Consider the following 26038-nt stretch of genomic DNA (forward strand, 5'->3'; position numbering starts at 1 on the left):
CCTCCCCAATCCCAATCCCACCCAAGCCCCGCCCACACCAGGCGTGCCCAGCCATAGCCACGCCCACCACGGTACAGCCCGATCGCCTCCTATTTCCTGCCGCGCGGGAAAGATCCCTTAGAGCATGCGCAGTGCTGCGGAGGCGGGGCCAGGCGCCGCTCCGGGCGTGCCCTTCCCTCAGCGCCCGGCAAAGGGCCGCGCCCTTCTCCAAGATGGCGGCGGGCAGGTCTCTGTGGCGAGTTGCGCATGCGCAGAGCCGTTGCACGGCTCTGATTGGCTGCCCGCGCCGGTGAGCGCTTCCGGTGGGAGGGCGGGGCGGGCCCGGGATGCGCCTGGCGTAGCCCCGGCACCGACACCGGCCCCGCACCGCGCGGGCCGCGCCGCCCGCCGCTCCCGCCCGTCCTCCCGCGGCCCTGCCCGGCGCCCCGGGGCTCCCCATCCCGCCGCTTGGGGAGGCCCGGGGGCTGGGTGCCGGCAGCTCTCCGGTGCCCGTGGCGCGGCCGGCGGGGGCTCGCCGGTGCATGGGCGGGGGGGCCCCGCCGGGCCACCGCCGGCCATGAGATGAGCAGAGCGCGGCGCCCTGCCTAGAGCCGCCCCGGGGCCAACGCGGCCATGGTGAGCTGGGGGAACGGGGACGGGAGGGCTGGAAGGAAGGGGGATTGTCCCGCGGGGCCCGGGCAGCGGAGCCTGAGGGGCCGAGGGGCGGCGGCGCCCCCGAGCCCCCGCCCTGGCAGGATGTGAAAGGCCGGGAGGGCACTGATTCCTCCTGGGAGCGCTGGTGCCCGCGGCAGTTGGGAATTCCGGGTTTTGTGGCGTTAAAGCTGAGGGGTGCCCGAGCAGCCGTGGCCGCCCTGGAAAGTGGCGGTGCCCGGGCTGGGACGGCGGACGGTGGCCCTGGACGTGGCAGGGGTGGCACTGGATGAGCCTCAAGGTCCCTTCACACCCAAACCATTTCGTGATTAAATTCTCCGGCGCCAGCTGTGGGCTTGCCCTCACGGCCTCCAACGGAGCCTTGGGTAAGCCGGGGGAGTGACCTGGATCTGTTCTGTGCTGGGGACATCGGCCTTCAGCTGTCCCCGCAGTGCCAGCCGCAGGGACGGGCACAGCGACAGAGCCGGCCCGCTGGGATCTGCACGAGCCTCTCCTCCCCTGGATAAGATCCCGAGGAAAGGTCTCGGGAGCGGTCTCTGATCGGGTGGGTGCCCACAGGGCAGGGCTGCCAGGCGGGGATTGCCCCCGGGGCATCGGGGCGCTGCTCGCTGCCACCACCCGCAGCTGCTGCTCTTGCTCTGGCCACAGGGACACCTGCTGTCCCAGCACTGGTGTCCCACCCTGCATCCCAGCGTTTCTTGGGGTGACAAGGGCAGGCACAAAGGAGCCCTTTGCAGGTGGGCACGGTGGGGAGGTGCTTCCAGCAGCCCTGGATCTGCTCCTGGGTCTCTGTCCTGGCTCACCCAGACAGCCCCACTGAGCTCAGGCTGGAGTTCCTGGCCTGGTTCTTACCCCACTCTAGCTTAACCTGCCTTTGGGGATGTAGCACCCCTTTTCTTCCAGAATTTGGGATCCTGGTTGTGAATTTCTTCACCCAAGAGCTGAGGTAATCACACTGCTTGCTGTGTGAGATTGGTGTTTTATTGAAACTTTGGTCTCTGTAGCCCCTTTGGTGAGCTCCATTAGGCCCTTGGAGAGGCTTTGCTGCTCTCTCTGGGATGTGCTGGGGTGCAACACGGTCTTCTCAGTAAAAGATATATAGATATAATATTTAGGTATATAAGTACTGGTAGTATTTTATGGCAGTAGCCTGAGGGTGCTCAGGGTGGGCTCCTGACATGCCTGCCACATGTCCCAGCTCTTTGTGGCTTTACCTTCAGGCAAAGGGGGATTTTTGAGGTGGATTCTTAGTGACCAGCCCAGGTTCAAAAAGGTGAATAAATGGTTGCAAGGTTTGGCAGGCCAGGGTGTGCACTTCACAGTGCAGCTGACAGAAGAACTCCTTAGTTCTCCCCTTGCTTCCCTGGACACACACATTTATCCTCCTGAATTATACCTTGTTTTCTTCTTTTTTCCCCTTCAACGTTCACTGTTTGGCTGCCTGTGGAAGTTGAGCAGCAGTCCCTGGGCTGTGCTGCAGGGTTTACTGTTGTAACTCATCATGTGACTCCTGGGCAAGATTTTCCTTCTGTTCCCATTTCCCTGGAGCCTACAGATGGGCATGTTCTGCTGCTAGAGCAGCCTCCTTCCCGGAAACAGTTGGGAAAGTGTGAAGAGGAGCTGCTGGAAGGCACACAGGGAACAAAGAAAACAGAATTAAACTCTTCTGCAGAAGAGCAGGCTGCTGGGAGCAGGTTTGCCTCAGTGGGGCTGAACTGGGTTGATGTGGAAGGTAATGAGCAGGGATGAATTAGAGCTTGATTCACTGGGCAGGGATTTTGGGAGGAAGTTGGGAAGGCAGGAGGGAATGCAGTGATGCACAGTGAGCTCAGGCACTGCAAATGTTGTGGAACAAACTCCTGTTTGCTGGGCTTGGTTGCCACTCATGGCTCACAAATCTTAATGCCACTCAAAAGTTGGCTTCAGAGGAAGCTGTAGTGTTTCTTTGCTTTGAGAGGGGTTTGCAGAGAGCTCTATGTGGGAGTTCTTGGGGCTGCTCCTGCCTGCAGTGTGTGTAAATAGTGCTTGTGCACTGTTTTGGGGCCCCAAACTCCAGTTTGGGGCTTCCTGAGGGAAAAGAAAGGTGGTGGTGCTGTGTTGTGTCTGTAGGGAAAAGAGGATACTGCAAAATCCAGCTGGGTTTCTCTGGACACACAGAGCACATCCACCTTCAGGCTTTGCTTCCACACACCACAAATTATTGCATTGTTTTCTCCTCACCTTTGAGGATCCTTTTAGAGGATTTTACTAACAGCTTCAAAGTAAATATTGTTGATGGAGCTATCCTGGGAGGGATTTATTTTCTGTCCAAATTAACCATGTCTGTCTCATCACCCTTTCCTTCACCTTTGTTTCTTCCACTGGTGAAGGTGAACCATCTGTGAAGCCCTGGGAGCTCAGCTGGGGCCTCCTGAGCAAGCCCCTCATTTGGGAATTGCATTTGCTCCTCACATGTGAGGCTGGAATTTCAGTGATTGCCTCCTGGGAAATACGTTCTTCACTTCTGTGGGATCTATATCCTGCCAGCAACCAAAACAGCTCAGGAGCAGGGACTTCCAGGAAATGCTGCTGTGTGAGGTTTGGGATGCAGAGATGCTGGAGAGCTGCAGCCAGCTTCTCCCAGAACAAATCCCTCTTCCCCCAGGTTGTCCCTGGGCCTCCAGGCGAGCAGCCAATGGAAGTTCCCAGCTCCAGGGAGTCTCGTGTCCCTGTGGTGTGTGAGGCACTCTGAAATGGGAGCAGGCAGTGGGCGTCTGCAGCTTGGATGTTCCTGAGTTTCCCACAGCAGCATCCTGCCTTTCATTCCACAGCCTCTCTTCCCACCTTCCCGTTTTTTAGCAGTGAGTGTTGTTGTTTTCTTGTGCCTGAAGCTGCCTGGTGGTTGCAGCCTTCCATTCAGGAAGGAGTGGAGTGTGTGTGGATTGCAGCTTGTCCTGCCAGGTGAGGCTGGTGAGCCCTGGGTTATCCTGGAGCTCGTGGTTGCCAAGGAGCTGCTGCTCAACTGCCGGAATAGCTCCTGTTTGTTCTGTGTCAGCCCTGCTGAGCTGGTGGCCCTGAGGCTGGCTCAGGCTGTGCCTGCGAACCAGAGCTGCTTTGGGAGGCACTCCTGCTCTTTGCAGGTGACCCAGGATGTTGTGACAGGAGGGAGCAGCAGCTTCTTGCTCCTGCAGAGCCCCTTGGCATGGCTGTCCCATCCCCCTGGGGACACTTGGGCCCTGTGTGGGCTGTGCTGCTGTCCTTGGCCCAGCTGAGTTCAGGGGTGCTGTGGTGAGCTCAGGGATGCTGTGCTCCCTGGCCCAGGTGAGCTCAGGGATGCTGTGCTCCCTGTCCCAGGCCCAGGTGAGCTCAGGGGTGCTGTGCTGTCAGGAGATGGGGATGCTGCTCCTGCTGTCCCAGGCAGGAAGTGCCGGCACACGGCCAGGTGGGCTCAGCATCACCGCAGGGTTTTGGGATGAAGAGGGAGCTGAGGGTGTTGTCCCCTCCCTCTGTCCCCCAGCAGTGCCAGCTGAGGTGCAGCATCACAACCACACCCCTAAGCGTGAGGTTCTGTCTGCTCTCAGTGCATCCCCTTCATGAGCAGTTAAAATAAAAGCAAGCTCTCTGTAGAACCCTTCTGACTCAAACCAGAGAGTAGGAACTCGGAAGTTCCGGCCTCAGCTCCAACATCTGGCTTCCTTTTTTGGCCAGCAAGTCATATTGTGACTTTGTGTGCCCCCCAGTTATCTCCCCTCTATTAAACCATCAAACTGGAGATGCTGATTAATGCTGATGAACTTTCCCAGCTCCGCAGCAAGGCCTGGGTAGCTCGGGAGATGAAGCAGGAGTGGGAACTGTAGCAGGAGAGCTGATCTCTGCTCAGATGCTTCCTCCAAAAGCAGAGCTTTTTCTCAGAAGAAAACAGCTCATTTAGCAGAATGGTTGCACATAATCCCTTTCAGGACCTATAATAATTCCAACACATCCATATTTCAAAGACCTGGGTAGCTAAATGTAGGCTCTAGGAGGACTAAAAGCTATCAAGGCAAAATTGTTGAGCCTCCAGGTTCACTAAATGGGCTTGAAAAGCTCATTTCCACTGGCTGTTGCTGATGGATGGGTGGTGGTGGCTGTAATTATTTCAGCAGAAAAGCATTAAAATCTGGCAGGTACCACAAAGCTCCTGCCATGGGGTTCAGTCCTGTGCAGAGATCATTCCATACCCAAAAACTCAAAGAACTTTGGGTTCAGTTGGATGAATTAATTGCACATTGTTAGGTGGTGTCATTTAGGAAGCAGCTAGCTGCTGTTCATGTTGGATTTATACATTAGTGTATGCAAAGTAGAAGGAAATGTAGCTTTGAGGTGGATAGGCTGATATCTGCCTGTAGAATGTGCCCTAAAATCCTTCCAAATCATTATCCTCTGTCAGACAGCAGATATTTCCTCTTAGGAACTACATTGATATTTGGGTCACTGCTGCCTTGGCTCTCCCTGCATCCCAGGTGTCAACATGACAACCTTCTTCTCTGAGAGAGAGAAAAGAAGGTGTTCGCTGCTTTGTTTTATCAAAATCAAATGTTCAGGCTCCCACTTATATAGAATAATTTTTGGAATCCCATTTCCAGCATTTATGAAGTGTGCAGCATGTGCCTGTTCTCTCTTGTAGGCCTTGTTGTTCCAACCAAAATGTAAATATTGATATTTTGGTGGAGGAAAAGCAATTGGCTTTTCCCCTACTGATTCTGATGGTCAAGGACTTTGTTACTCATCCAGGCACCCCCTGGGGTTTATTTGTGGGTTCTCTGTTCTCTGGAATTTTGGGATGATGCAGCTTCTCCTGGGCTAAGAAGCTCCTACAGCTTCTTAAGGTGAAGCAGCTCTTTTCCAATCTTACCTTCCCTCCACACACATTTGATTCTTTCCTTTATCCGTGTTTCTCTTTTCTGTTTACACTCAGGATACTTTCACTCTACCAGAACTATTCCAGGCTCTTCTAGCAACACCACAAATTCCTTTTTTTTTTTTTCCTCCTCCAATCTGCCCTGACCCTTCTCCTATGTGGATCATGCCCAGAATTCCATTTCTTTTCCCATTTCCAACCCTTTGCATTCACGCTCCAAATTATCTTTTATTTGTTCCAGCATCTCCAAGCTTGTGGCTGGATCTCTGTGTGTATTTTTAGCATTTTGACTTAATATTTTATTAGGGCTTTAATTGCAGTGTGGAGTTCTTCCCAAGAGGGATTGTCCTGGTTCCTTTTTGTCCCCTCTTTGGAGAAAGGAGTGTGCTCATCTGTTTTGTGTACTGGCTTGTCAGGATGCCAAAGCCAGCACTGGATGCAGCTTTCTAGAGGGGAATGAGGGGTTTTTTTTTGCCTTTGGAGAGATGTTTTGCCTGAAAAATCTGTGTTGTGCTCAGCTGGTTCCCTGCTGCTTCATTGAGTAAGAACAGAGTAGGTTTCTTCTCCATGGCAATTCTACATTTTCTTTGGGATGAAGAGCAGTTTCTTCCATGGAAGTCTGGCTCAGAGCTCATTTCCCTGGTGTTCAAAATCAGGGTCTGGAGAGGATACAGCAACACCAGCTCCTGGGCATGGCAGCATTTGTTGTTCCTCATCCCATTCCCTGACCCTTGGGTTATGTGGGATAAACCTGTATTTTTTACAGTTCCTTGGTTTTCTTTTTGCAAGTGTGAAGGGAAACCAAGAGGAGGACAAAGTGCTCCATGACCTGTAGTCTCAGATGTGGAAGTGTGAGGTCAGTGCTCAGGAGGCAGTTCCTGCTCCCAGCCCTTCCTCTGCTCCCAGGAGCTGCTGGCTTTGGGGCTGGGGAAAGCTGCATGGGGAAAGGGCAGCTTTGGCTTTCAAAAGTTGCTTTTTCCTGTGTTCTGTTGGTGTTTGAAGGAGCTGGGTGGGTCATGGTGACACTCTGGGTCCCCCAGGACAAATATCCCCCCACTGGCCCAGCAGAGGCCCCTGTTGTGGGTAGGGAGCTGGAACCCCCCAGGGGTGGGACACCCAGAGCTGCAGGGGTGAGCAGCAGAGGGCAGTTGTGAAATCCCCCAAAGTGCAGCGGCACTGCAGATGTCAACATCTTGTTTTTCTTTAATTGGACTGGATGTTCTCCCTGCGTGAGCTGTCCTTTGAAAACATTTTAATTAACAAAAATCTTAGTTATTCCCATGGTGTTTCCCATGGTGGGTTCATTATACACTCTTAAATGCCCAACATAAGTTTTAATGCTCTTGCCAGGAATAAAATTTAGAGTTTCACAATATTTTTAAATTTTCTCTGACAGGGGTTGAGGATCTGAAAATTCCATATTTTTATGTAATATAATCACATCTCCTTGGAAACCAGGTCTGGCTGCTGTAATGTATTGGATCAGGTATAATCTTGCCCCCAAGTTTGCCCTAAACCTTGCACTTTGTGTAGCCAGGTGTTGGGACAGCTTTTCCCCATGGTAATGGGCTTAATTCTGCCAGGCAGAAGTGGATGTTGGAGAAAAATCAGCAGGATTTGCTTGCTGGAGCTGGAGTTGAATCTGAGTAGAGGTACCCCTTTAAGAAATATGCTGAATAATTGCTTTTTTCTTACATTTACTTTCTTTTTTTGCTTGCCCTGGTGCTTCCCATTTCCAACTCTGCATATGTGCATAATTCCAGAGACTCCTTCACTTGGGGCTACACACAACTGTGATTCAGAGCCTTCCCTGGGTATTATTGGGACTTGTCTGGAGGCTGAGATAAATAAGGGTTTATTTGTGGCTCTGCTGACAGTGAAGGATTTGAGAAGTGTATTTAAAAATCTCTTCATGCATCTTGGACTCCTTAGAGCTGCTACACAACCACGCCAGGTTCTCCACTCCTGTCACTTGGGCATCTTTCCTTGGCTTCTCTCTGGTCAGAGGAGCTGCTACGTTTGTACAAGTGGAGAGGAGCAAGGGTTTGGCATTTTTAAGTGTCAGATTTTCACCTGTAAGAGCATGAAGAGTGTTCTCTGTAGGAAGAGTCATTATAACCACAGGAAGGATGTGGAGCTCCTGGAGGGTGTAACTGGATGAGCTTTAAGGTCCTTCTGGGCCAAACCATTCCATGATCCTGTCATGGGTGTGGGGTTTTTAAACAGACTTCAGCTCAGAAGGCTGTGCTGGGTACAGTGTGAGTTCATTTGCCACTGCTGCTCATCTCTTGGTTTCTGCACCATTGGAGTGAGATGATGAGGGCATTTTTCTCAACACCTTTTACAAATACCTTTTATAAGGATTTTTTTTATTCCCTTCACAAATACTTTCCTCACCAACCTACTTGTTTTCAAAGGATTCCTTGGGATCTTTTTTCCATCTGCCTGGTTAGAAGTTGGGTTACTTCCCCTAAACCTCTGGAGGAAGTGTTGTCTCAAAGTGAGTGAAATTGCATTTGGGGCAGCCCTGTGGTCCTGCCTGGTTTGTTTATGTAGAGAAAAGGGAAGAGATTTGTTCCTTGTGCCCGTGCTCCTGAGGCTCCTGCACAAGCACTGCCTCTCAGGGAAGGATGGGATCTCCCTGCAAGGAGTCACAGGCTGGGTTGGAGTGTGGGGCATCCTGAGGAACCCAGCAGAGGGAGAGTGTCAAGTGAAAGGAACGATGCAGCTTCAGAGGTGTGAGTTTCTAGACTTCACTGGGGGAATTTAAGTGAATTCTGAACTGAGACAACCAGAGTCACCTTGCAGTGTTTTCACTTCTGGAAGTAGCTCCTGCCCAGCCAAGCACCCTTGGCAGATGCTCAGCTGTGTCTGTCTGAAGAGCAGATTTTGTGTGGCTGGTTTTGCTGATAACCCACAAAATGAGAAGTTATTATCATTGATGGCTTAAAAAGTGATGGCCAGCAGCTGAGAACTGACTGAGCCAAGTGTCTGCTGAGGAAGGGCTGATGGCTGTGGCTGCATTGTCACGTTTAAGTTGCAAGTCCAAAAAGTGGCTCCAGAGCCACCTCTGCCTGCTGTTCTTTGGTGATGTGTAGGGTATTGATCTTGAGGAATCTGCTTTGATTGCTTTTGGACTTCTCAGCTGTGTATTGTCATTTTAGCAACTGCTTGTTTGGGAAAATACTGTGTTGCTGAGCACTTTCCAGCAGCTAAACCACAAGAAATCAATTAGGAAGTCAGCAGCACGTGACCAGCTGCCTTTCCTGGGTGTCAGGGACTCAGAAATTGCTCTTGGGCTCATCTTCAGCAAGCGTGGCTTGAAACAGCACTGTGTCTGAACCACCCTTTGCTGTTTCCAGCCTGCTGGAATTGTTTTAGTACTTTGCTGGGTTTCTAAGAGAGTTCCTGGGAACTGCTGGGTGGAGGACACACTCACTGCCTGCTGGGCTTGGTTATGTGGGTTAAGAGTTACTGGGTTAGAAAGAATCAGACTCAGACACTTGAGCCTGTTAATCAAAGTTCAACCTTCAAAACCTGATGCCTGGTTAAGTGAATCTGCCTGTCCAAGAGGGTTTAAGAAATCAGATCCCTTGGGTATTGAAAAAGGTGCTGATTACTTGTGGAGCTGGCAGTGTTCCAGGTAAGATGATCTCTGGTGCAGAAATCAGGCTGACACTGCTGGCTCTCCATGGCTTGTTCCACACAGCTCTGCTAAACCTGGGGTCCTACTGAGTCCTTAGGTGATATTTAAATTAAACACTCTGGTTCCCAAAGTGCAGCCAGGTTCCTGAAGGGGGGAGTTGTCCAGGCAGGAGGGCTTTGAGCAGCTCTGGAGCTCGCCCTGAGCTTTGGGACCTCAGGGACACGGAGAGAAACGTGCTGCCTTTGCTCCTCTGCCAGTTGCCTTGAGGTACAACAGCAATCTGTGACTTTTATCCCACAATTGAAGCAGAAAATCTACTACAAGGAGATTGCAGAATCTCCATGTTGTTAGTGATGTGCTGAAGTGGTGGTCTCTGAGGTGGGAGGGGGGAGCTCTGCAGGCAGAGTTGCCTTGCCACGGCCCCAGGAGCTGAGCTGTGCTGGGAGCACAGAGAGGGCCCAGTCTGCTTTCGGTTCTGGAAACCACAAAAACATCTCTGAAGTGCAACAAGGAAACTGAGAATGAAGGCTGAGCCCTGTCCTGATAGCATCAGCAGAGCACTGCTGGGGAGCACGTATGCTGTGGGCTCCTCGTGTCAGAGCTCTGGTGAGAGACCCTGGAATGAAGGTGAACCCCCACATTCTGCAATTTTGGTGGGAGGGATTAAATATAATTAGTAAAACTGCTTTTGAGTTCCCAGCTCTGCCTCCCTGTAGCATGTTTGTCTTTTCTGGAGAATGTGTTGGGTGTCCTACAACTTTTTTTAAAACACTTAATAATTCTGCTTTTCTTGCTAAAAATAATAGTGTGCTTCTTCCATGAATTTTACTGCCCTGACTGACCCTGGGCTGTCCCAGGGGTTCTCCAGGGTTATGTGAGCAGGCTTGAAATGACCCACAAGCTTTCTGAGAGTGTGATTTCTAATTTACATGTTCATTACTATGTTGTGTTAGGGCTGGGGCAGGGAGGGGCTCTGAAAGACACCCTGGTAATCCTTCAATGAGTAAATTACTACCTCAGTACCTGGAGATGCTAGTGTTGTTAATACTCACCATACATACGTGCGTCATTAAGTTGGGCTTGACAATAAATAATAGAGAAAGAAGAAAATTCAGCAGCTGGAGTGTGGTTGTTTGTATTTTTAGACCTGTGACTGTGCTGTTAATTAACTGCACAATACTGGGAGCAGAAGGCTCCGAGGTGGAAGAGGATGGGACATTGCAATTAGCAACGACAGGGTGATGATGAGTTATTTTATACAGGTGCTGTGGCTGAAATGTCTTGTTTCTTGTCTGTTTTTTTTAACCCTGTGCATTGGCTTGTTGGTGGCAATATAGCAATTCCAGCTGGGAATTTTTCCATCAGCCAGGATTCTCCTTGTGTGCTCCCCTGCAGTCCCATCTCTCCTGGAAGAGCTGCCCACCAGCTGGTAGACGTAGCTGATAGTGATTTTAGCAGCTAAATGTGATAAAAACTGAATCCTGATAGCTGGGAGGAGGCTGGGCCATGCTGGGCTGTGTGTCTTGCACTGGAAATGGCAGGAGAGGAGGGTGGGTGTGTTGGGATTGGGATGGAGGGGCAGGCTCCAGAAGGTGAGGAAGCTGCAGAGGGATCTGTGTGTGCTCAGTGCAGGGTGTGGGGGCTTGGTGGGCTGGGAGGGCATCAGACCCAAACCAGGATGGGTGCAGGGGGTGGGAACAGCTCCCCAGCACAACTCCCAGCTGTAAATAAAGAGTAGAGATGCAGAAGGGGAGTTTGATGTGCTCTGGGGGCTCCTGGGGTACAGAAGAGCCTGGGCTTTTCCTCCCTGCCCCTGGAGGAGGCGTTGGGAGCTTGTGTGGTGGAAAATCCATCCTTCCACATCAGGAAGATGCTGCCTGAAGGATGAAGTCACCTCTGTAACATTGCAGCTGCAATTAACATCTTACTAAAAAAAGCTCTGGAGAGGGAATGCCTTAAATTTGTCTTGGAGTGGTATCCATTTGCAAACACATTAGGGAAAAAGTGAACAGACCTAACCCTTCTCTCAGTTGTCATTAGCCCGAGTTGCTGTATTTAGAGCATCGTTTGTGTGATGGATGCTCTAATGGCAAACATTACAAGGTTAACAGCTTGTGTTTTTATGGCAAAGCAGTAGAGAAAATCTTTCCCCTCAACAAAAAAAATCCTTCAGAGAGCATAAAATGAAATTAAAAAAAAAAAAAAAGAGGAAGTGAACTCTAAATGAAAGTGCTTGTGGAGAAAATGGCTTTAGAAAGCGCTTCCATGTCTTGCAGAATGAGCAGGTGCTTCTTTAAGGGCTGTGGTTGTGTTTGGTGATATGCAAACTAAAATTAGCATTGTATCTGCTCTTCAAGTGCATGTGCAGTGTCTAAAGTGCAACCCAAGGATGGCTGCTCTGATGTTTGCTGGAGCTGCATGAGTAACTCGTTCTACCCCAGTGCTTTAGTCATAGTCTACATCTGAGCTTGTGATGGAGTCAGCAGTAGGGTACAAAGATTTTGCTTCTCCAGAGCCTCACTGAGGTGCAGCTGCAATATTGAACAGGCTGAAATGCAGGAGGTTGGCAGCTTTATTTTCCCCTTAATCAGCAGAAATCAGTTAATGACTCATACAGTTGAAAATGTAACTGGAGGATAGCCCTGAAATCAGTTGGTGGGATGGGTCCTTCTTGTGGTGCTTTGATGGATGGAGAATGTTGTTGGATATGCAGGTTCTTGGTAGCAAATCTTGTATTTTCTGTCAGGAAGAGCTCAATGTTGGAGCTCATTTTCCTGGTGGGAGGAGGGCACAGAGGGTTGGAGTCCAGAGGTAACTGGAATGAGTAAGCAGCTCCACCCCTCATCTGATAGTGGTGTGGAACACCTTTAGCAAACTAATGAGGGGAAAGGGATGGGAAGGACACAGGCTGACAGTGGCTCTCCCACCCTGATCCACAGCAAGTCCTGCTCGGATCAGAGGGGACACTTCCAGGAAGAGCAGAGCTGCTGCTTGCCTGGTCTGTGTGGTGTGGACCCAGCTCAGCACTTAGAGGCACCTGTTCTGGGGACAGTCACCTGTGACACACGTCCCAGAGATGCTGTTTTGACCCAAATTCCAGGTCAAAGTATGGATGTGCTGCTGGAACATGGGAATCTGCAGCTGTGGCTGTGCTGGATTTAGCTCTCCTTGCTTTCACCTCTCACTGCCTTGTTCCCCTAAGGGACCTGTGACAAGGACATCACCTTTGGCCCCAAGATCTGCTGAATTTGGCAGCCAGGACCCTCCCTGTGGGTCAGAACTGAGCCATGGTGTTGAGGCAGTGGAGCATGGGTGGATGGTGACGTGGCACATCTTATCTCCCCTGCTTTTTGGGAGCTGCAGAGTTATCTCTGCATGGGGAAAAGCTCACGTTACCTGCTCTGCAAGCAGGACTTGGAGAACTGAATATATTTTCCTCTCATTGTTGGCAAAGGAGAGAAATGGTATTTTCTGATGTTTGATCCAGCCCTGGGAGGCACTAGGGGTGAGAGGGGTCAGGTTTGACTTCTGAGAGAGTGGGAAGTATTTCTGTTTCAGTGGTTGCATATTTAGTAATGCCTCATGGAGGTGAGGCAAACTGCCAGCCCTGACATAGAAAACTGGGGTAGATTCTGTTACTGATGCTCCACACTTTCCTTGAAAAACCTTGGAATATGAAATCTGTGCATGACCCAGAATTTCAGACCAGAACCTGAACCCAGCACTGCTGGTTCTGCCTGTCCTTCTCTTCAATGCAGAGCAAACAGCTTGTTAAGGTGGGAATAAGGCTAGGAAATATCCCAAGTACAGCCCCAGGTGCTCCAAACAGCTGGACTTTTATTGGAGTCTCACTGATCAGCTTCCCAGGTGTCTGGGTCCAGGTGCAGCCGGGGGAACTTTAGGGATACCCAAAGGCATCAGCAAATGCAGGTCCTTGGTAAGTCCAGCTTGGAGTTAGAAGAGGATCCTGAGCTGGGCTTTGGTTACCTCAGACAATTTTTCTTTCCCAACCTTCCTTTGGCCAGACCTCCCAAAGCGCTGCAAGAAGTCAAACAAGAGCACAGAACCATCTTGGAGGTCCCACTGTGTCTTGGTGGCCTTGGGTCTCTCCAGCCTGGGCTTTTCTGCCTGAAATCCTCGTGTTGTCCTTTCTGGTTTGTTTTTTTCCTGCTTTTGACATGTTGAACATCGTGATCATGGTGTTCTGCTTTGGAAGATTAACTGTGTTCCTAAGGAATGGGATCTTCAAATCTCAGTGCTGAAGGCAGTGGAGGACAAGACAGATGCTCAAGATTTATAAGAACTCCATAATTTATTTCCAAAAACAGGATATAAATCATGAATCTTGGAAGAAATGCACTTATGTCAACTTCTCTTGCTGAAGAAGTGCTGAATTAAGTATCCAAAGACATCTGAGCCCTTCCACCCTGTGAAGAACCAAGAGTTTTCCATGGATTGAGGTGCTATTGGTATTGGATGGTAGAAGGTGGAGTGGGGAGAGCAGTACTGCTCTTGGAGGAATTTGCATCAAATTGAGATTGGAAACTCATCTTTGGGGGTTTGGCACCAGAAACTGCTGGTGAGACTCACTCTGTGTTGAGAGCAGAGAAGGAAAGTGCAGGGATTTAGGAAAATACTGGATTTGTATCTGTGGATCTGCTTGGGAGGAGCTTAGGACAACTTAGCTCCCACAAATGGCAGCGTGGCCATATCCTAAGTCATTAAGGATGCCACTTAGATATTTCTTTTTAAAGTGAGGCTCTTCTCCACAGAGGTGCTGTTACCTGGGAATGGTGACTGGCAGCAGGCTGATCTGTGGCTCAAGGGAAGTTTGCAGCCCAAGCAGAAATGGATTAAAGCTGGGAACTTGAGCTGCAAACATTGGATTGGAAACGTTGGACTGCTCTGTCTGGATTGTTGGTTGTTTTAAGCCAATTTCCCACTACCAACATCTCCTGCTAAAGTAGTCCTTCATTTCTAGAGTAGGGTTTAAAAGGCAAGAAAAAAGGAACAAGCAGGGCAGGAAGAGGAAAGGTAGGATGGAATTCATCATTCCTTTGTAAATGGAAATGCTCAGTATCCTGCAGAGCATCCACTTCCAGCTGCTGTGGAATTGTTGGTGCTCCTGGGGGTTAATCCAGTAAGGAGAGGCTCCTGCTTGGCCCTTGGGAAAACTGCTGTGCATGGAAATGGGAATTAGCAGCAGCCTAGAGTGTTTCTGCTGGATGTCTCACATGCTCTTCTCTGCAGGAGATTGCCAGGCAGAGCTTTTGTTTCTAGTTTGGGGGTGTTTTTTGAGGCAGAAAGATCAGTTTTATTAAATGTTTACTTTGTTCCTGTACTTGAAGATCTGGGCTTGAATCTTGATGCATTTATTATTGATAGCATGGGATGAAAACATTGGGGGCACAGCTGTGGCATGATCTGTGCTGTAGCAGGACTGTTTCTGAGGCTGTTACCTTGCCAGAATAAAATCATCATCACCAGAGCACTCCAAAACTACAGCTGGATGCTAGTCTTGATAATTTCATTAGGACTTAAAACTGTAACTAATGATTTCCAAGAATGAAACCTAAATGGGGGGAGGGTGGGGGTGTGCTGTTCTTCTTGAGTCAGATTGCTGAATATTGGTATGTACTGGTATATTGCTTCTTAGAGTGCTGGAAATTCCTTAATTTTTAAGCTTCCTGAGCAGCAGGATGGCACCAAGGCAAAGACAGGAAGAGGTGTCAGGAGTCACAGGATCATGGAATGATTGAGGTTAGAAAAGACCTCCAGGATCATCAAGTCCATCCTGTGACCCATCCCCACCTTGTCCCCAGCCCAGAGCACTGAGTGCCCCCTCCAGCCCTTCCTTGGACACCTCCAGAGCTGGGGACTCCACCACCCACCCAAGCAGCCCATTCCTATATCTGATCACCCATTCTGGGAAGAAATTCTTCCTGATGTCCAAGAGAAATCCTCTCAGTTTTATGAAGTTTTATGCTTCCCATGGTAGGATATTTACGATTTCTAAACATCTGAAAACATCTTGACCTGAACTTGCTGTCTTTGTGAGAATTATTTATTGCCTTAAAATTCCTGAATGCCACCAGAATAAAAGAATTCTGTTGTGTTCTTGTCCTTATTAATGGAGCTGAGCAATGATCCTTCATGTCAAAGCTTTCACTTGCAGTTCACAAATCTTGCTGCTCCTTGCCACCAGCGAGCAGTTTGAGCTCCCAGTTTGCCCCATACTGGTTCTGCTTGTGTTGGATTTTGGTGCACCTGTGCTGTTCTAATGCCACCCTCCTGTGTCAGAGTGGGAATGAGTTTTCTCTCTTTCCTTCAATGTCCTTCCCAGGCATCAGAGGAGGCCTCGCTGCGGGCTCTGGAGAGTCTGATGACGGAGTTTTTCCACAATTGCACAACAAATGAGAGGAAACGTGAGATAGGTGAGTCCTGCCCCTCCAGGGCTGCTCCTGGTGCTGCTGCTGCCCAGCAGAGGGGACTGGTGCTGTCCCACACAGCTGTGCCTGCACTCGACTGGCATCTTCCCTCTCCTGCTTAGGTGGGACAGCTTTCCATAGCTGGGGTTCCAGGGGATCTGTGGCAGCTCCTGTGGGTGATAAGCCAGTGAGGTTCCTCTGTACATTGTTGGGTTGTGTGTCCTGGGAAGCCTCTGCCTGGAGACGGAGCACAGCCTTCAGCATTAGGAATGCAAAGCAAGGCTGTCCCAGTTCTAGTGGAATGGCAAGCAGGAAAAACAGCAATTCCCTTTGGGTGGGGTTATTAAATATGTCCTGAAAGGCAGCAGATCCTGCCAGGTGCTCCAGGGGAGCTGCTGGTGATTGTAAAGAGGCAGATTCCTTCTATTCCCAAACAGCCACAGGGATGCTCCAAGGGCTTGAAAAGTCAAATTAAAACTGAAGTACTTTTTCAAGTAATTTATGTACTTTTATGTTTTTTTGTTTTTTTTGGGTTTTTTTTGCAGAGGAGCTTTTAAATAACTTTGCCCAGCAGATAGGAGCCTGGAGATTCTGCCTGTACTTCCTGTCCAGCACAAGGAATGATTATGTGATGATGTACAGCCTGACAGTGTTTGAGGTGAGGCCTCAGCTCCTCCACTGCTCTGCCTGGTGCAGTTTTATCTGGCAATCGATTTTTTGGGGGGAGATGTTTGTCTGAAATGGCATCCCTGGTAAGTACAGCAATGAAGGATGCTTTTATTGCTCTCTGCCAGAGAGGTTGCTTAATAGCAGGCTCAGAGTGGGAGAATATGAATCTTTGTACACAAATTGAAGAATTCATTTCCTGGCATCTCTAAGCACAAATTACCTCCAGTTTCAGAGGCTGCTTGAGTTTCTGCACGATGCTTTTAAGGGTGTTATTGCTTTTATGCTGTTTTTATGATCAGAAATATGGGGGTGATTACCTGCTCCTGGCTCCTGCAGGCTTTGAGTGCTGAGAGGGAAGGCAAACCTGCTTTCATTCTTCTGACATTTTGTAGTTGTGGTTGCTGCTCTTGAGCTGCATCCTGCACACTTGTGCTGGCTGGAGAGGTGAGGTCTCTCTTAGTCACATCCCACTCTTCACCTAGTGATAAAGAAGAAAATTTGGGTTAAAAGGCTTGATATTGATCTCTGTGTCCTCTGGAATAAGCAAAGGTATTCTGTGGACTGCACTGGTGTGTCACTGATTTCTCAGTGACCAGTGCAGTGTCTGTCCTTGAGGATGTCCTGGGGTTTGGTCAATGTCACTCCTCAGCCTGGGACATTTGTGGCCTGTGTCATGTTCTTAGCTGGGTGGGCACTCTGAGCTGTGCCCTAAATCAGAGGTTTATAGCCTTTGCACTGGGCCACTTTTCAGATAAAATACATGTTTAGATAAAAAATCTGCTTTTAAAGTTGTGTTGTTTTTACAAATTATCTACATCATTGTTGATTTATTCTCTTAAATATTCATTTTACTTATTAAGGATTGCAGAGGGAGTCTGGACCCCATCTGCAAGTTGAGTCTGCTTTACCTTCCCCTCAAAAAGGGGTGATCATGGCAAGTGCCGTGGGACTTATTCCTGCTCAGGGGATGGTGTTCCACTGATTTTCCTGACAAGCAAAACAAGTGCAGGGCCAGGAAGTGGATTCAGTGATCCTTGGGATCATCCTACAAGCTCAGGATATTTCATGGAGTTTGGTTACTGAGCCTCTGCTTCCCTGGAGGGGGAAAAAGTAGCATTGAGAAACCTAATTGTGCCCAGAATAAAGAAATCACTGTGCAAGTGCAGAGGGAGAGACAGGAGCCCCCAGCCCAGCTGGGAGATCAGGATCTCTCCATGGAGGAGCTTGAATTCCCAAAATTAACTGGTGCAGTGCTGGACATTAAGTGCTCAGAGCCAAAGTCTGTTCCAGTCTGCAGCTTCCCCAGCTGTCCTTGGCTATTGGATCAGGGGGGGTGTGAACACAAGGATCATTCCCAAAACTGCCCAAGGACGTGGACTTCCCAAACTGCTTAGGAAGGTAGCAGTGGATTTGGAATAAAACTCCTGACCCACTTCCAGATGAATGGTTTTCACCTCCTGCTTTTTGAAAATGAAAATATCTTCCCAAAAGCATTTACAGGGAGAAAGCTGCTGCTGGCAGGTGGAGGAGTAGGACAGAACACAGTGGGCATGAAAGGATGGATATTGAACCTAAAATATCTTCCAGTTTTATTGGAATTCTGAGCTTGCATCAAGGAACCCTCAGCTGGTTGAGCCATTGTTTTCAAGTAGTAGTTGTGGATTTTCTCTGCTAGGAAACACCAAAAACAACTTCTTTGAGGAATTTCTGTATAAATATCCCTGTGTAGCTCTGCGCTGGGAGCTGGTGTCTGTGTGCAGTGCATCCTGCTGAGGATAGCATCTCCTTTGACCATACATCATCTTCCAGTTTTGGATATTTGACGTTTCTTCCAGGCTGTGATTGTGATCTTCAGCATTGTCTTTCTGCGGGCTGGGTGCTGCAGATGGGCACGGACCTTCAGCCTCCTCTCTGGGTTATCCCAAGAGATTCAGCTCCTAATGCTCCAGAGCCCTAAATGGGATCAGGGCAGGGAAGCAATTTGTAACTCTGCTTTCCTTTGGATTTTGTCTGGCTTTGAGTGGACTGAAAGCTTTCTGTGCAGTGCTGCCTTGTCACTGCCAGGCAGTGCCTGCTGCAGTGACCTCCCAGCTCAGCTTCAGGAGACCTGGGTGGATCAGAGGCCTGGAAAACCCAATCTCCTTCCCTGTTTTTCTTTTCTGGCTTCATCCAAGGCTATACTTCCCCCTTTAGAGGGGAAACCCTTGGTGCCCAGGGGTAAAAGGTGGAGGAAGTTGTTCTGTGCCTGTCACTATAGCTCTGCTTAACCCAAAACCAGTTAAACCAGTAACTTCAGCTCCATTGTGGCACTGCCAGTCCTGGGCCATGAGATGCAGCAGCTCTGCCAGATGCTCTGTCCCTGCTTTATGTTGTTCAGCCTGGAGAAGAGAAGTCTCTGAGGAGACCTCAGAGCTCCTTCCAGCGCCTAAAGGGGCTCCAGGAGAGATGCAGAGGGACTGGGGATGAGGGCCTGGAGTGCCAGGATGAGGGAGAATGGTTTCCCACTGCCAGAGGGCAGGGATGGATGGGATGTTGGGAAGGAATTGTTCCCTGTGAGGGTGGGCAGGCCCTGGCACAGGGTGCCCAGAGCAGCTGTGGCTGCCCCTGGATCCCTGGCAGTGTCCAAGACCAGGCTGGATGGGGCTTGGAGCAGCCTGGGACAGTGGAAGGTGTCCCTGCCCATGGCAGAGGGCTGGAACAGGATGATTTTTAAGGTCCCTTCTGGCCCAAACCGTTCTGAGATTCCAGATTCTCTCAGTGTTTCTCTCATATCCAAGATGAGCTCATTTGGGATGTCCATTGCTTTTGCAGAACCTGATCAATAAGATGTGGCTGGGGGTCCCATCCCAGGACAAGATGGAGATCAGGAGCTGCCTGCCCAAGCTGCTGCTGGCTCACCACAAAACTCTGCCTTACTTCATCAGGAACAAGCTCTGCAAAGTCATCGTGGACATCGGCCGCCAGGACTGGCCCATGTTCTACCACGACTTCTTCACCAACATCCTGCAGGTGAGAGCTCTGCCCATGCATGGAGCCAGCTTTTCCCTTACAAGCATCTTTTTGTTTCCTTGATTAGGGATTTTGGTGAAAATTAAATAGTAAATTCCTTTTTAGTTATGTTGTAACTCTCAGCTTTTTCCACGTTACAGATTAGGGATTTTGGTGAAAATTAAATAGTAAATTCCTTTTTAATTATGTTGTAACTCAGCTTTTTCCGTGTTACGTTTCTCTCCAGTGTTAAAAGTGTTTTGAGGAAGGAACAATACTGTGCCACAAGTATTCACTTTGAATTTTAAATATTATGGGCTAGTTCTTGAAAATACAAGGAGTATGGGCTGTTCTTTAAACAAAACAGAAGTCAGTAAAGTTATGGATGTGTCACTGATTCTGAAAGGGCAGTTTCTCAATGGGGCTGGTGCAGATTTTTCACCCAACAGCCAAAGACACCCCAAAATCTCTGGTACCTCATCAATAAGGTCACCAATGGGATGTTGTTGGGGTGTTTAGGGGGGCTCCTGCAGGAAGGCTCAGCTGTGAACTGGGGATCCTGACTGAATCCATGTTATTAGCTGGAATGTTGGGTGCAACTCAGCGTCCTTACAGGGAATCCTGAGCCAGGCTGCTGCTGGAGCATCACCAGGCTGGTGCAAACCTCTTTTTGTTGGATTATTTTGTCTCCAGTTCCCTTAAAATTGCTCCTAATTGGCTTAAAGAGGCTGAGTGTAAACTGAAGTGCTGCACAGGCTTTTTCTGCTGCCATAATTGCATGATTTGAATGCAGCAAAGCCCACGGCCAAGCCACAAGGCAGTTAGTGAAATCCAAGTCCTTGAGTGGCAGGAGTTTATTTGTTAAGGCAAGTGGATCTAGTATTAATTGCAATATTTAAAAAAATCCTGTCTTGGCTGCAGAGCTCATCACTGGCTGGTATAATCACTTTTCTGACTGTTCTGGAGTGGGACTTGCTGCAGTTTTGCCCTCAGTTGTCAATTTGACAAGAAATACTTGGAGATAACTGTGTCCATGTGGAGTTTTGCCTCTCATTTCACCTGGATGTGAACTGAAAAGCAGCCTGGGCTCTCCTGGCCTTTCTAGCAGTCTGGGGTTATCTTAAGGCATTGCAGAGCTTACTTGAGGAATCTATTTTCCCTTAAGCCTCTCCTTGTGAGCTCTGCAGTGGAGGGAAGTGTTTCCATAAATTAATTTATGTGGCAGACACATTCCTAAAATGTTCAGAGAAAGTGGAAGAAAACCAGTAATGCTGAATTCCAGGGCCTTGACAGAAGGCAGAGTAGCACAGGAGCAGAATGATTTGCTCTTAGAATTGCAGATAAGCCCTGTCTCAGGACTTTTTCTGAGATCATTTGCAGCATGTTCTTTGTTCTTCAGCATTAAATTGTATCCCAGTACTCTGAGTAGTCTCTAAACATTTTACTGAACCACTGGAGGGGTGAAGAAGAAGGGTAAATTGGGGTAGTGTATTGTCATTGTGAAGAGCCAGTAATTCTACATCAAGTACTGCTTCCTTAGAGGTTTAAAATTTGGTTAGCCTGACTGAGGTATCAGTCCTGGTCGTTGCTAAAACTCCCTGGGTTTGTCAGAAAATATCCTGAAAGATGATTTTCAGTCCCTTCACAATTTACCAGCAAGTTGGGTATTTCACTGAGTTCTTTGCCATCTACTCCTGTGTCTGGGACTTCCTTTTCAAAAGCCAAGATGAAGAGCTCTTAGATGGGCTGTTTTCTCCCCAAATATTTCACCAAACTCTGTGTTTTTAGCAGTGTTAACTCAGCCTGGCCCTCCTTTGGAGAGTCAGGGGTTCAGGTGCAAAGTCAGCCTGTATTGCAGAATTATGGCTTCAAGGATTACTTGTAGCAACTGGGATTGGCTTTGGACTTTTTTCTCCCAGAGGGAGCAGTGCATGAATCACTTTGGATGTGTCTAGGCAGCAGTGGAGAGCAGTGCTGTCCTTCAGCTGGAAACAGAACTTTGTCCCACTTGAAAAAGTCTTTAATAACCCTGTGGCTGATGAAGGCACAAGTCAGCTCTTTGTCCAGTCCTGTTCCAGCACGGGACAGAAGTTAACTCTTTTTGGGGGAAATGCAATTTCCAGGCTGGGATCCAGTGCAGGTGCAAGGGGAAGTCAGATCCCTCAGGTGGCCTCTGCTCCTGGCTGCAGCCTTTGGGCCGTGTGGGAAGTGGGGATTTTTGGGGACACGGCTGGGCTGTGAGGTGTGAGCTGCTCTGCTGAGGTGGTGCTGGGCAGGGAATGCAGCAAGCAGAAGGGACAGGCTGTTCTGTGACTGTGCTGGGACACAGAACGTGTGCAATGACATTATGAAAGCTCTCCTGAAGCCCCAAGGATTCCCACGGGGCTCGAGCTGTTGCAACATGAGAGATTCACGTCTGGGGAAGTGGAACGTGCCCGTGGGAGCTGCAGTGCCCGCAGTGGTGAAGCTGTTGTAAACTCGGAGCAGTGTTGCTAATCCCTGTCTGTCAGTGAGTGTTGTCATCACACTGCTCTCCTGTGCTCCTCAGCTGATCCAGTCTCCTGTGACCACTCCCCTGGGGCTGATCATGCTGAAAACCACGTCGGAGGAGCTGGCGTGTCCCCGCGAGGACCTGAGCGTGGCCCGCAAGGAGGAGCTGCGCAAGCTGCTCCTGGAGCAGGTGCAGACGGTGCTGGGGCTGCTCACAGGTATGAGTCACACCTTGTGCCACTCAGCTGGCTGTCCCCTCAGCACTCACAGCTGGGCTGCCACTCCTGGGGCTCCGTGGAGCACAATGAGGGTGATGCAGTGGCTGCTGCTGCACTGTGAGTGCTCAGCTCTGCCCTGCAGCACTTGGGTCAACTTAATATGAACCAACTGGTGCAGCAGAGCAGCTGCTGAGCTCCCTCCATGGAGAGGGATGGGGATTGTCTGCTCTTAGTGAGCCCAAAGCTGTTATGGAGTGTTTCTGTCCCTCCCAAAGCACTCAAGCTGTGTACTGCCAAAGCTCTCTTGCAGTCTGTGCTGTGTTTGTGGGGTCAGTGTGTCTTTGAGAAGGCATTTCTGAAAGGTCTCTCTTTGACCAGGTATTTTGGAGAGCATCTGGGATAAGCACAGTGCTACTGCTGCCACTCCACCACCGTCCCCGACTTCAGGAGAAAGTGGTAAGGAAAAGCTACAAGATGGGATTTCCATGTACTTTAACCTGCAGTGTCAGGCACAGATTCCTTCCTTTTCTGCTTAACCTCTCCTAATAACCCTTTCCCAGTGCTTTTCACAAGCCAACAAATTCCTGACTGGAAAGAAAAGCCCTACACAAAGAAATAAATTGCACTGTGGGGATGCCTCACTGCAAATGTCATTAAAATGTGCCCACAAAGCTGCTTGTTGTCCTCAGATGGCAGAAACCTCCCTGAAGTTTCACAGCAAAATGCTCTAATTGACAGTGAGTTAAAATCATGGAATTGTTAAGGTTGGAAAAGCCCTCTAAAGTCATCAAGTGCAGCTGTTATTCCAGCACTGCCAAGGCCACCACTAGCCCATGTCCCCAAGTGCCACATATGCAAGGCTTTTAAATCCTCTCAGGGATGGTGACTCCACCACTGCCCTGAGCAGCTGTGCTAGAGCCTGACCACCCTTTCCATGCAGAAATATTCCTAATATCCAATCTGACCCTCCCCTGGCACAACTTGAGGCTGTTTCCTCTCCTCCTGTCCCTGTTCCCTGGGAGCAGAGCCCGACCCCCCTGGCTGTCCCCTCCTGTCAGGAGTTGTGCAGAGCCACAAGGTCCCCCTGAGCCTCCTTTTCTCCAGGCTGAGCCCCTTTCCCAGCTCCCTCAGCCCCTCTTGGTGCTCCAGCCCCTTCCCAGCCCTGTTCCCTTTCCTGGACACGCTCCAGCCCCCTCAGTGTTGGAAGTAGCCCACAACTGGACACAGGACTGGGGGTGCCTCAGCAGTGCCAGCACAGGGGACAGTCCCTGCCCTGGTCCTGTTGCCACCCCAGTGCTGGTCCAGGCCAGGTGCCATTGCCCTCTTGCCCACCTGGGCACACTTTTCCACTGAGCAACTTTGCAGCCTCTCTTCCCCAAGCCTGTGGCCTTGCATGGGGTTGGCATTGTCCCCTGAATTCCAGCTGTTGGCACATCAATGCCAGTGGAGCAAAATTGAATCCTACCTGTGAAAAAGGAAAATAAAGGTAGCCAAGTCTCTGTGAAATGGAACAGGGTGTTCAGAGAAGCTGTGGCTGCTCCACCCCAGAAGTGTCCAAGGCCAGGCTGGAGGGGCTTGGAGCAACCTGGGATACTGGAAGGTGTCCCTGTCCATGGCAGGGGGTGGGTTTTAAGGTCCCTTCTAATCCAAACTGTTCTGTGATTGTGAAAGTTTGTTTTCTATCTGTTCCTGTTGGACTTCCGTGTGAGTGCTTATCTGATGTTAACCCATTGACATCTCTACTTCTCAGTTACCTCTGAAATGGAGAACACATTTTTGTGTCCTTGTCCTTGGCACACATTTCCTTGTCCCTGGGACCTTGAGCAGTTCCCTGGGAGCTGCAGATCACTTCCTTGTGGCCAGGTTGCAGCAGGCAGCTCCAGACTGCTGCCTCTGATAAGCTGTTGGCAGTGTTTTGCTTGGTGCTAAACCTTTCACATTGAAGCTTGAGCAGCATTTTGAGTGCTCCTTTCCTGTAGAGGAGCTTAAGATATTTCTGTATTTATATACAAACCACAAACTTTAAAGGGAAGAAATATTCCTTTGGGTTGGCAGGGGGAGAGTGGATTTTACTGGAGCTGGGAAGAGTTTGGACAGGAAATATTTACAGAAAAGATCAAAGCTTCTGGTGTCAGTTGTTAAGAATGGTGCTGGGGGAGGGCACTGGTGGAACAAATTCTGGGCTGGCTGTCATGGAAGACTTTTGGAGATGTCCCTCAGTCCCCTGGGGCTTTGCTGAGGCAGCTTTCATCCACCTGTGTGCTCCCCTCGTGACTCGGGATCGCGTTTCCCAAACTGGAAGTCGGCTGCACTTCTGTGCTGGGCTTTTCCTTTCTCCCCTCTTAGGGAAAACAAACAAACTTTTCACACAGTGTTTTGTCAGGACAATTGCTAAGAACCAGGACCACACAAGCAGTGCCTTTAGAAGTTTCATTTTGCCTGTGCAAACTTGTTTGTGTGAAACTCTCTCAGTTTTGTTTTTCTGTGCTGTGTCTTTGCTGTGTCCGTGTTAAAATTGGTTGTGCTTCCACTTCTTGAAGTCAGAGTCACTAAGGCTGGAAAAGACTCTAAGACTGAGTCCTACCATTAACCAGCACTGCCAGAGCCACCACTAAACCATTTCCCCAAGTGCCACATCCACATGGCTTTTGGACACTTTCAGAGATGATGATTCCACCACTTCCAAAAGGAATACCAGGTGCTTCCCTGTGATCCACTACTTGCTCATTTTGTGTTCCCTGAGACTCAGTTCCTTTGTACTGGTGCCTCTTGAATGTTTTCATTGCTTAAGTGAGGCCACCACCCTTTGGTCCTTCTATTCAGATGAGATTAAAGGTGTTCCAAGAGGCAAAACCAGCTCCTGAGTCCCCATAAATGTTTAATATCTTCCATCAGAGCCCAACTCTCTTTAGGAGCTTGGAAAACCTCTGCTTCCTATTTTTCATTTGCACAGGGAAGTGGAGTGAAATGGTTACTTGCAAGTCTTGCATGGGTTTTAAATAGCACTTGAAGACAACATTAAACTCATTTCTCATATCACTTAAGCAAAGCGACTCTGATAATGTCTCAAGCTGGACAACATTTGAGTTATTGCCATGGTGTAGGATTTACTCAGCAAGAGTCTTAGCCTCCAAATGTTGTCTTTGCATGATTTATAGCACATTTCCTGAAGAATCCCTTCCTCAGGAATATTCCCTCACCTATGGCAAACAAATGAGTAGCAGGAGTATTTGTGGCTGCTCTCCTGCTGCAGAGCCAGTCACTGGGAGTTTTGTGCTTTGGCATGAATGCAGCTGATGCTGTGAATTTGTCACCTGTTTGCAAAGACACTGAAAATCCCTGAACCTCAGAGCTTCAGTGATTGAACTGTGTGCAAAGCACTTGAACCAGCTGCTGTGAGTTACAGGAGTGTAATTGAGAGTTTCTGCTGGGGATGGATTAAAAGATGAGAATCTTTAATTCTCATTGATTTTTTGTGGAGTTGGCTGAACTGAATGTTTAAAAGTTAGGGTTGGAAGGAACCTTAAAGCTCATCCAGAGGGGCACCAGCCCTTGGAGCATCTCCTTGGGCTCCCCTGGACTGTTTCCAGCAGCTCCAGGTCCTTCCTGTGCTGGGCCCCAGATCTGGAGCAGCTCTGCAGGTGGGGTCTCACCTGAGGGGGCAGAATCCCACACTGGGGCTCAGCCCAGCCCAGGGGTGTTTCTGGGTGCTCACAGCCAGGGAATATGCAGTTCTCATCCTCCAACACCCCAAATCCTTCCCCCAGGGCTGCTCTCAGTCTGTTCCCTGCCCAGCCTGGATTTGTGTTTGGGATTGCCCAGCCCTGGTGCACTTGGCCTGGCTGAGCTTCAGGGGGTCTGTAAAAGCACAATATGAGCTGTATAGATGTGTCCAGGTGTGAATGTCCCCACAGTTGGTTCAGTGCTAAGACTGAAGGGCAGGATTGTCTTGCTCAGCCAGAGCCATGTGATGCCTTCCGTTTCTGGAGCACAGGAGAAAGAAGCAATGATAAGGCTTGGCAGGGAATTATGAATTTAGTGATGTAAGACATCAATCTTGGTGAAAAAT

The 26038-nt window shown here is 49.4% G+C and overlaps 1 protein-coding gene across 7 annotated transcripts in view; it reads left to right on the forward strand.

Annotated features, from left to right (window-relative positions):
• Positions 1-327: 327 nt before the first annotated feature.
• Positions 328-26038, forward strand: part of XPO6 (exportin 6) — a 55854-nt gene continuing 30143 nt past the window's right edge. For all 7 annotated transcript variants that reach the window (XM_041462123.1, XM_041462124.1, XM_041462126.1 and 4 more), the window contains exons 1-6: positions 328-615; positions 15520-15610; positions 16150-16262; positions 19085-19282; positions 21810-21969; positions 22348-22425. In XM_041462123.1, the coding sequence (XP_041318057.1) occupies positions 613-615; positions 15520-15610; positions 16150-16262; positions 19085-19282; positions 21810-21969; positions 22348-22425 (643 nt within the window). In that variant the 5' untranslated portion in view covers positions 328-612. The remainder of the gene's footprint in view (positions 616-15519; positions 15611-16149; positions 16263-19084; positions 19283-21809; positions 21970-22347; positions 22426-26038) is intronic.

Source organism: Pyrgilauda ruficollis, unplaced genomic scaffold (assembly GCF_017590135.1).
Source record: "Pyrgilauda ruficollis isolate IOZ18807 unplaced genomic scaffold, ASM1759013v1 scaffold16, whole genome shotgun sequence".
Lineage (NCBI taxonomy): Eukaryota > Metazoa > Chordata > Aves > Passeriformes > Passeridae > Pyrgilauda > Pyrgilauda ruficollis.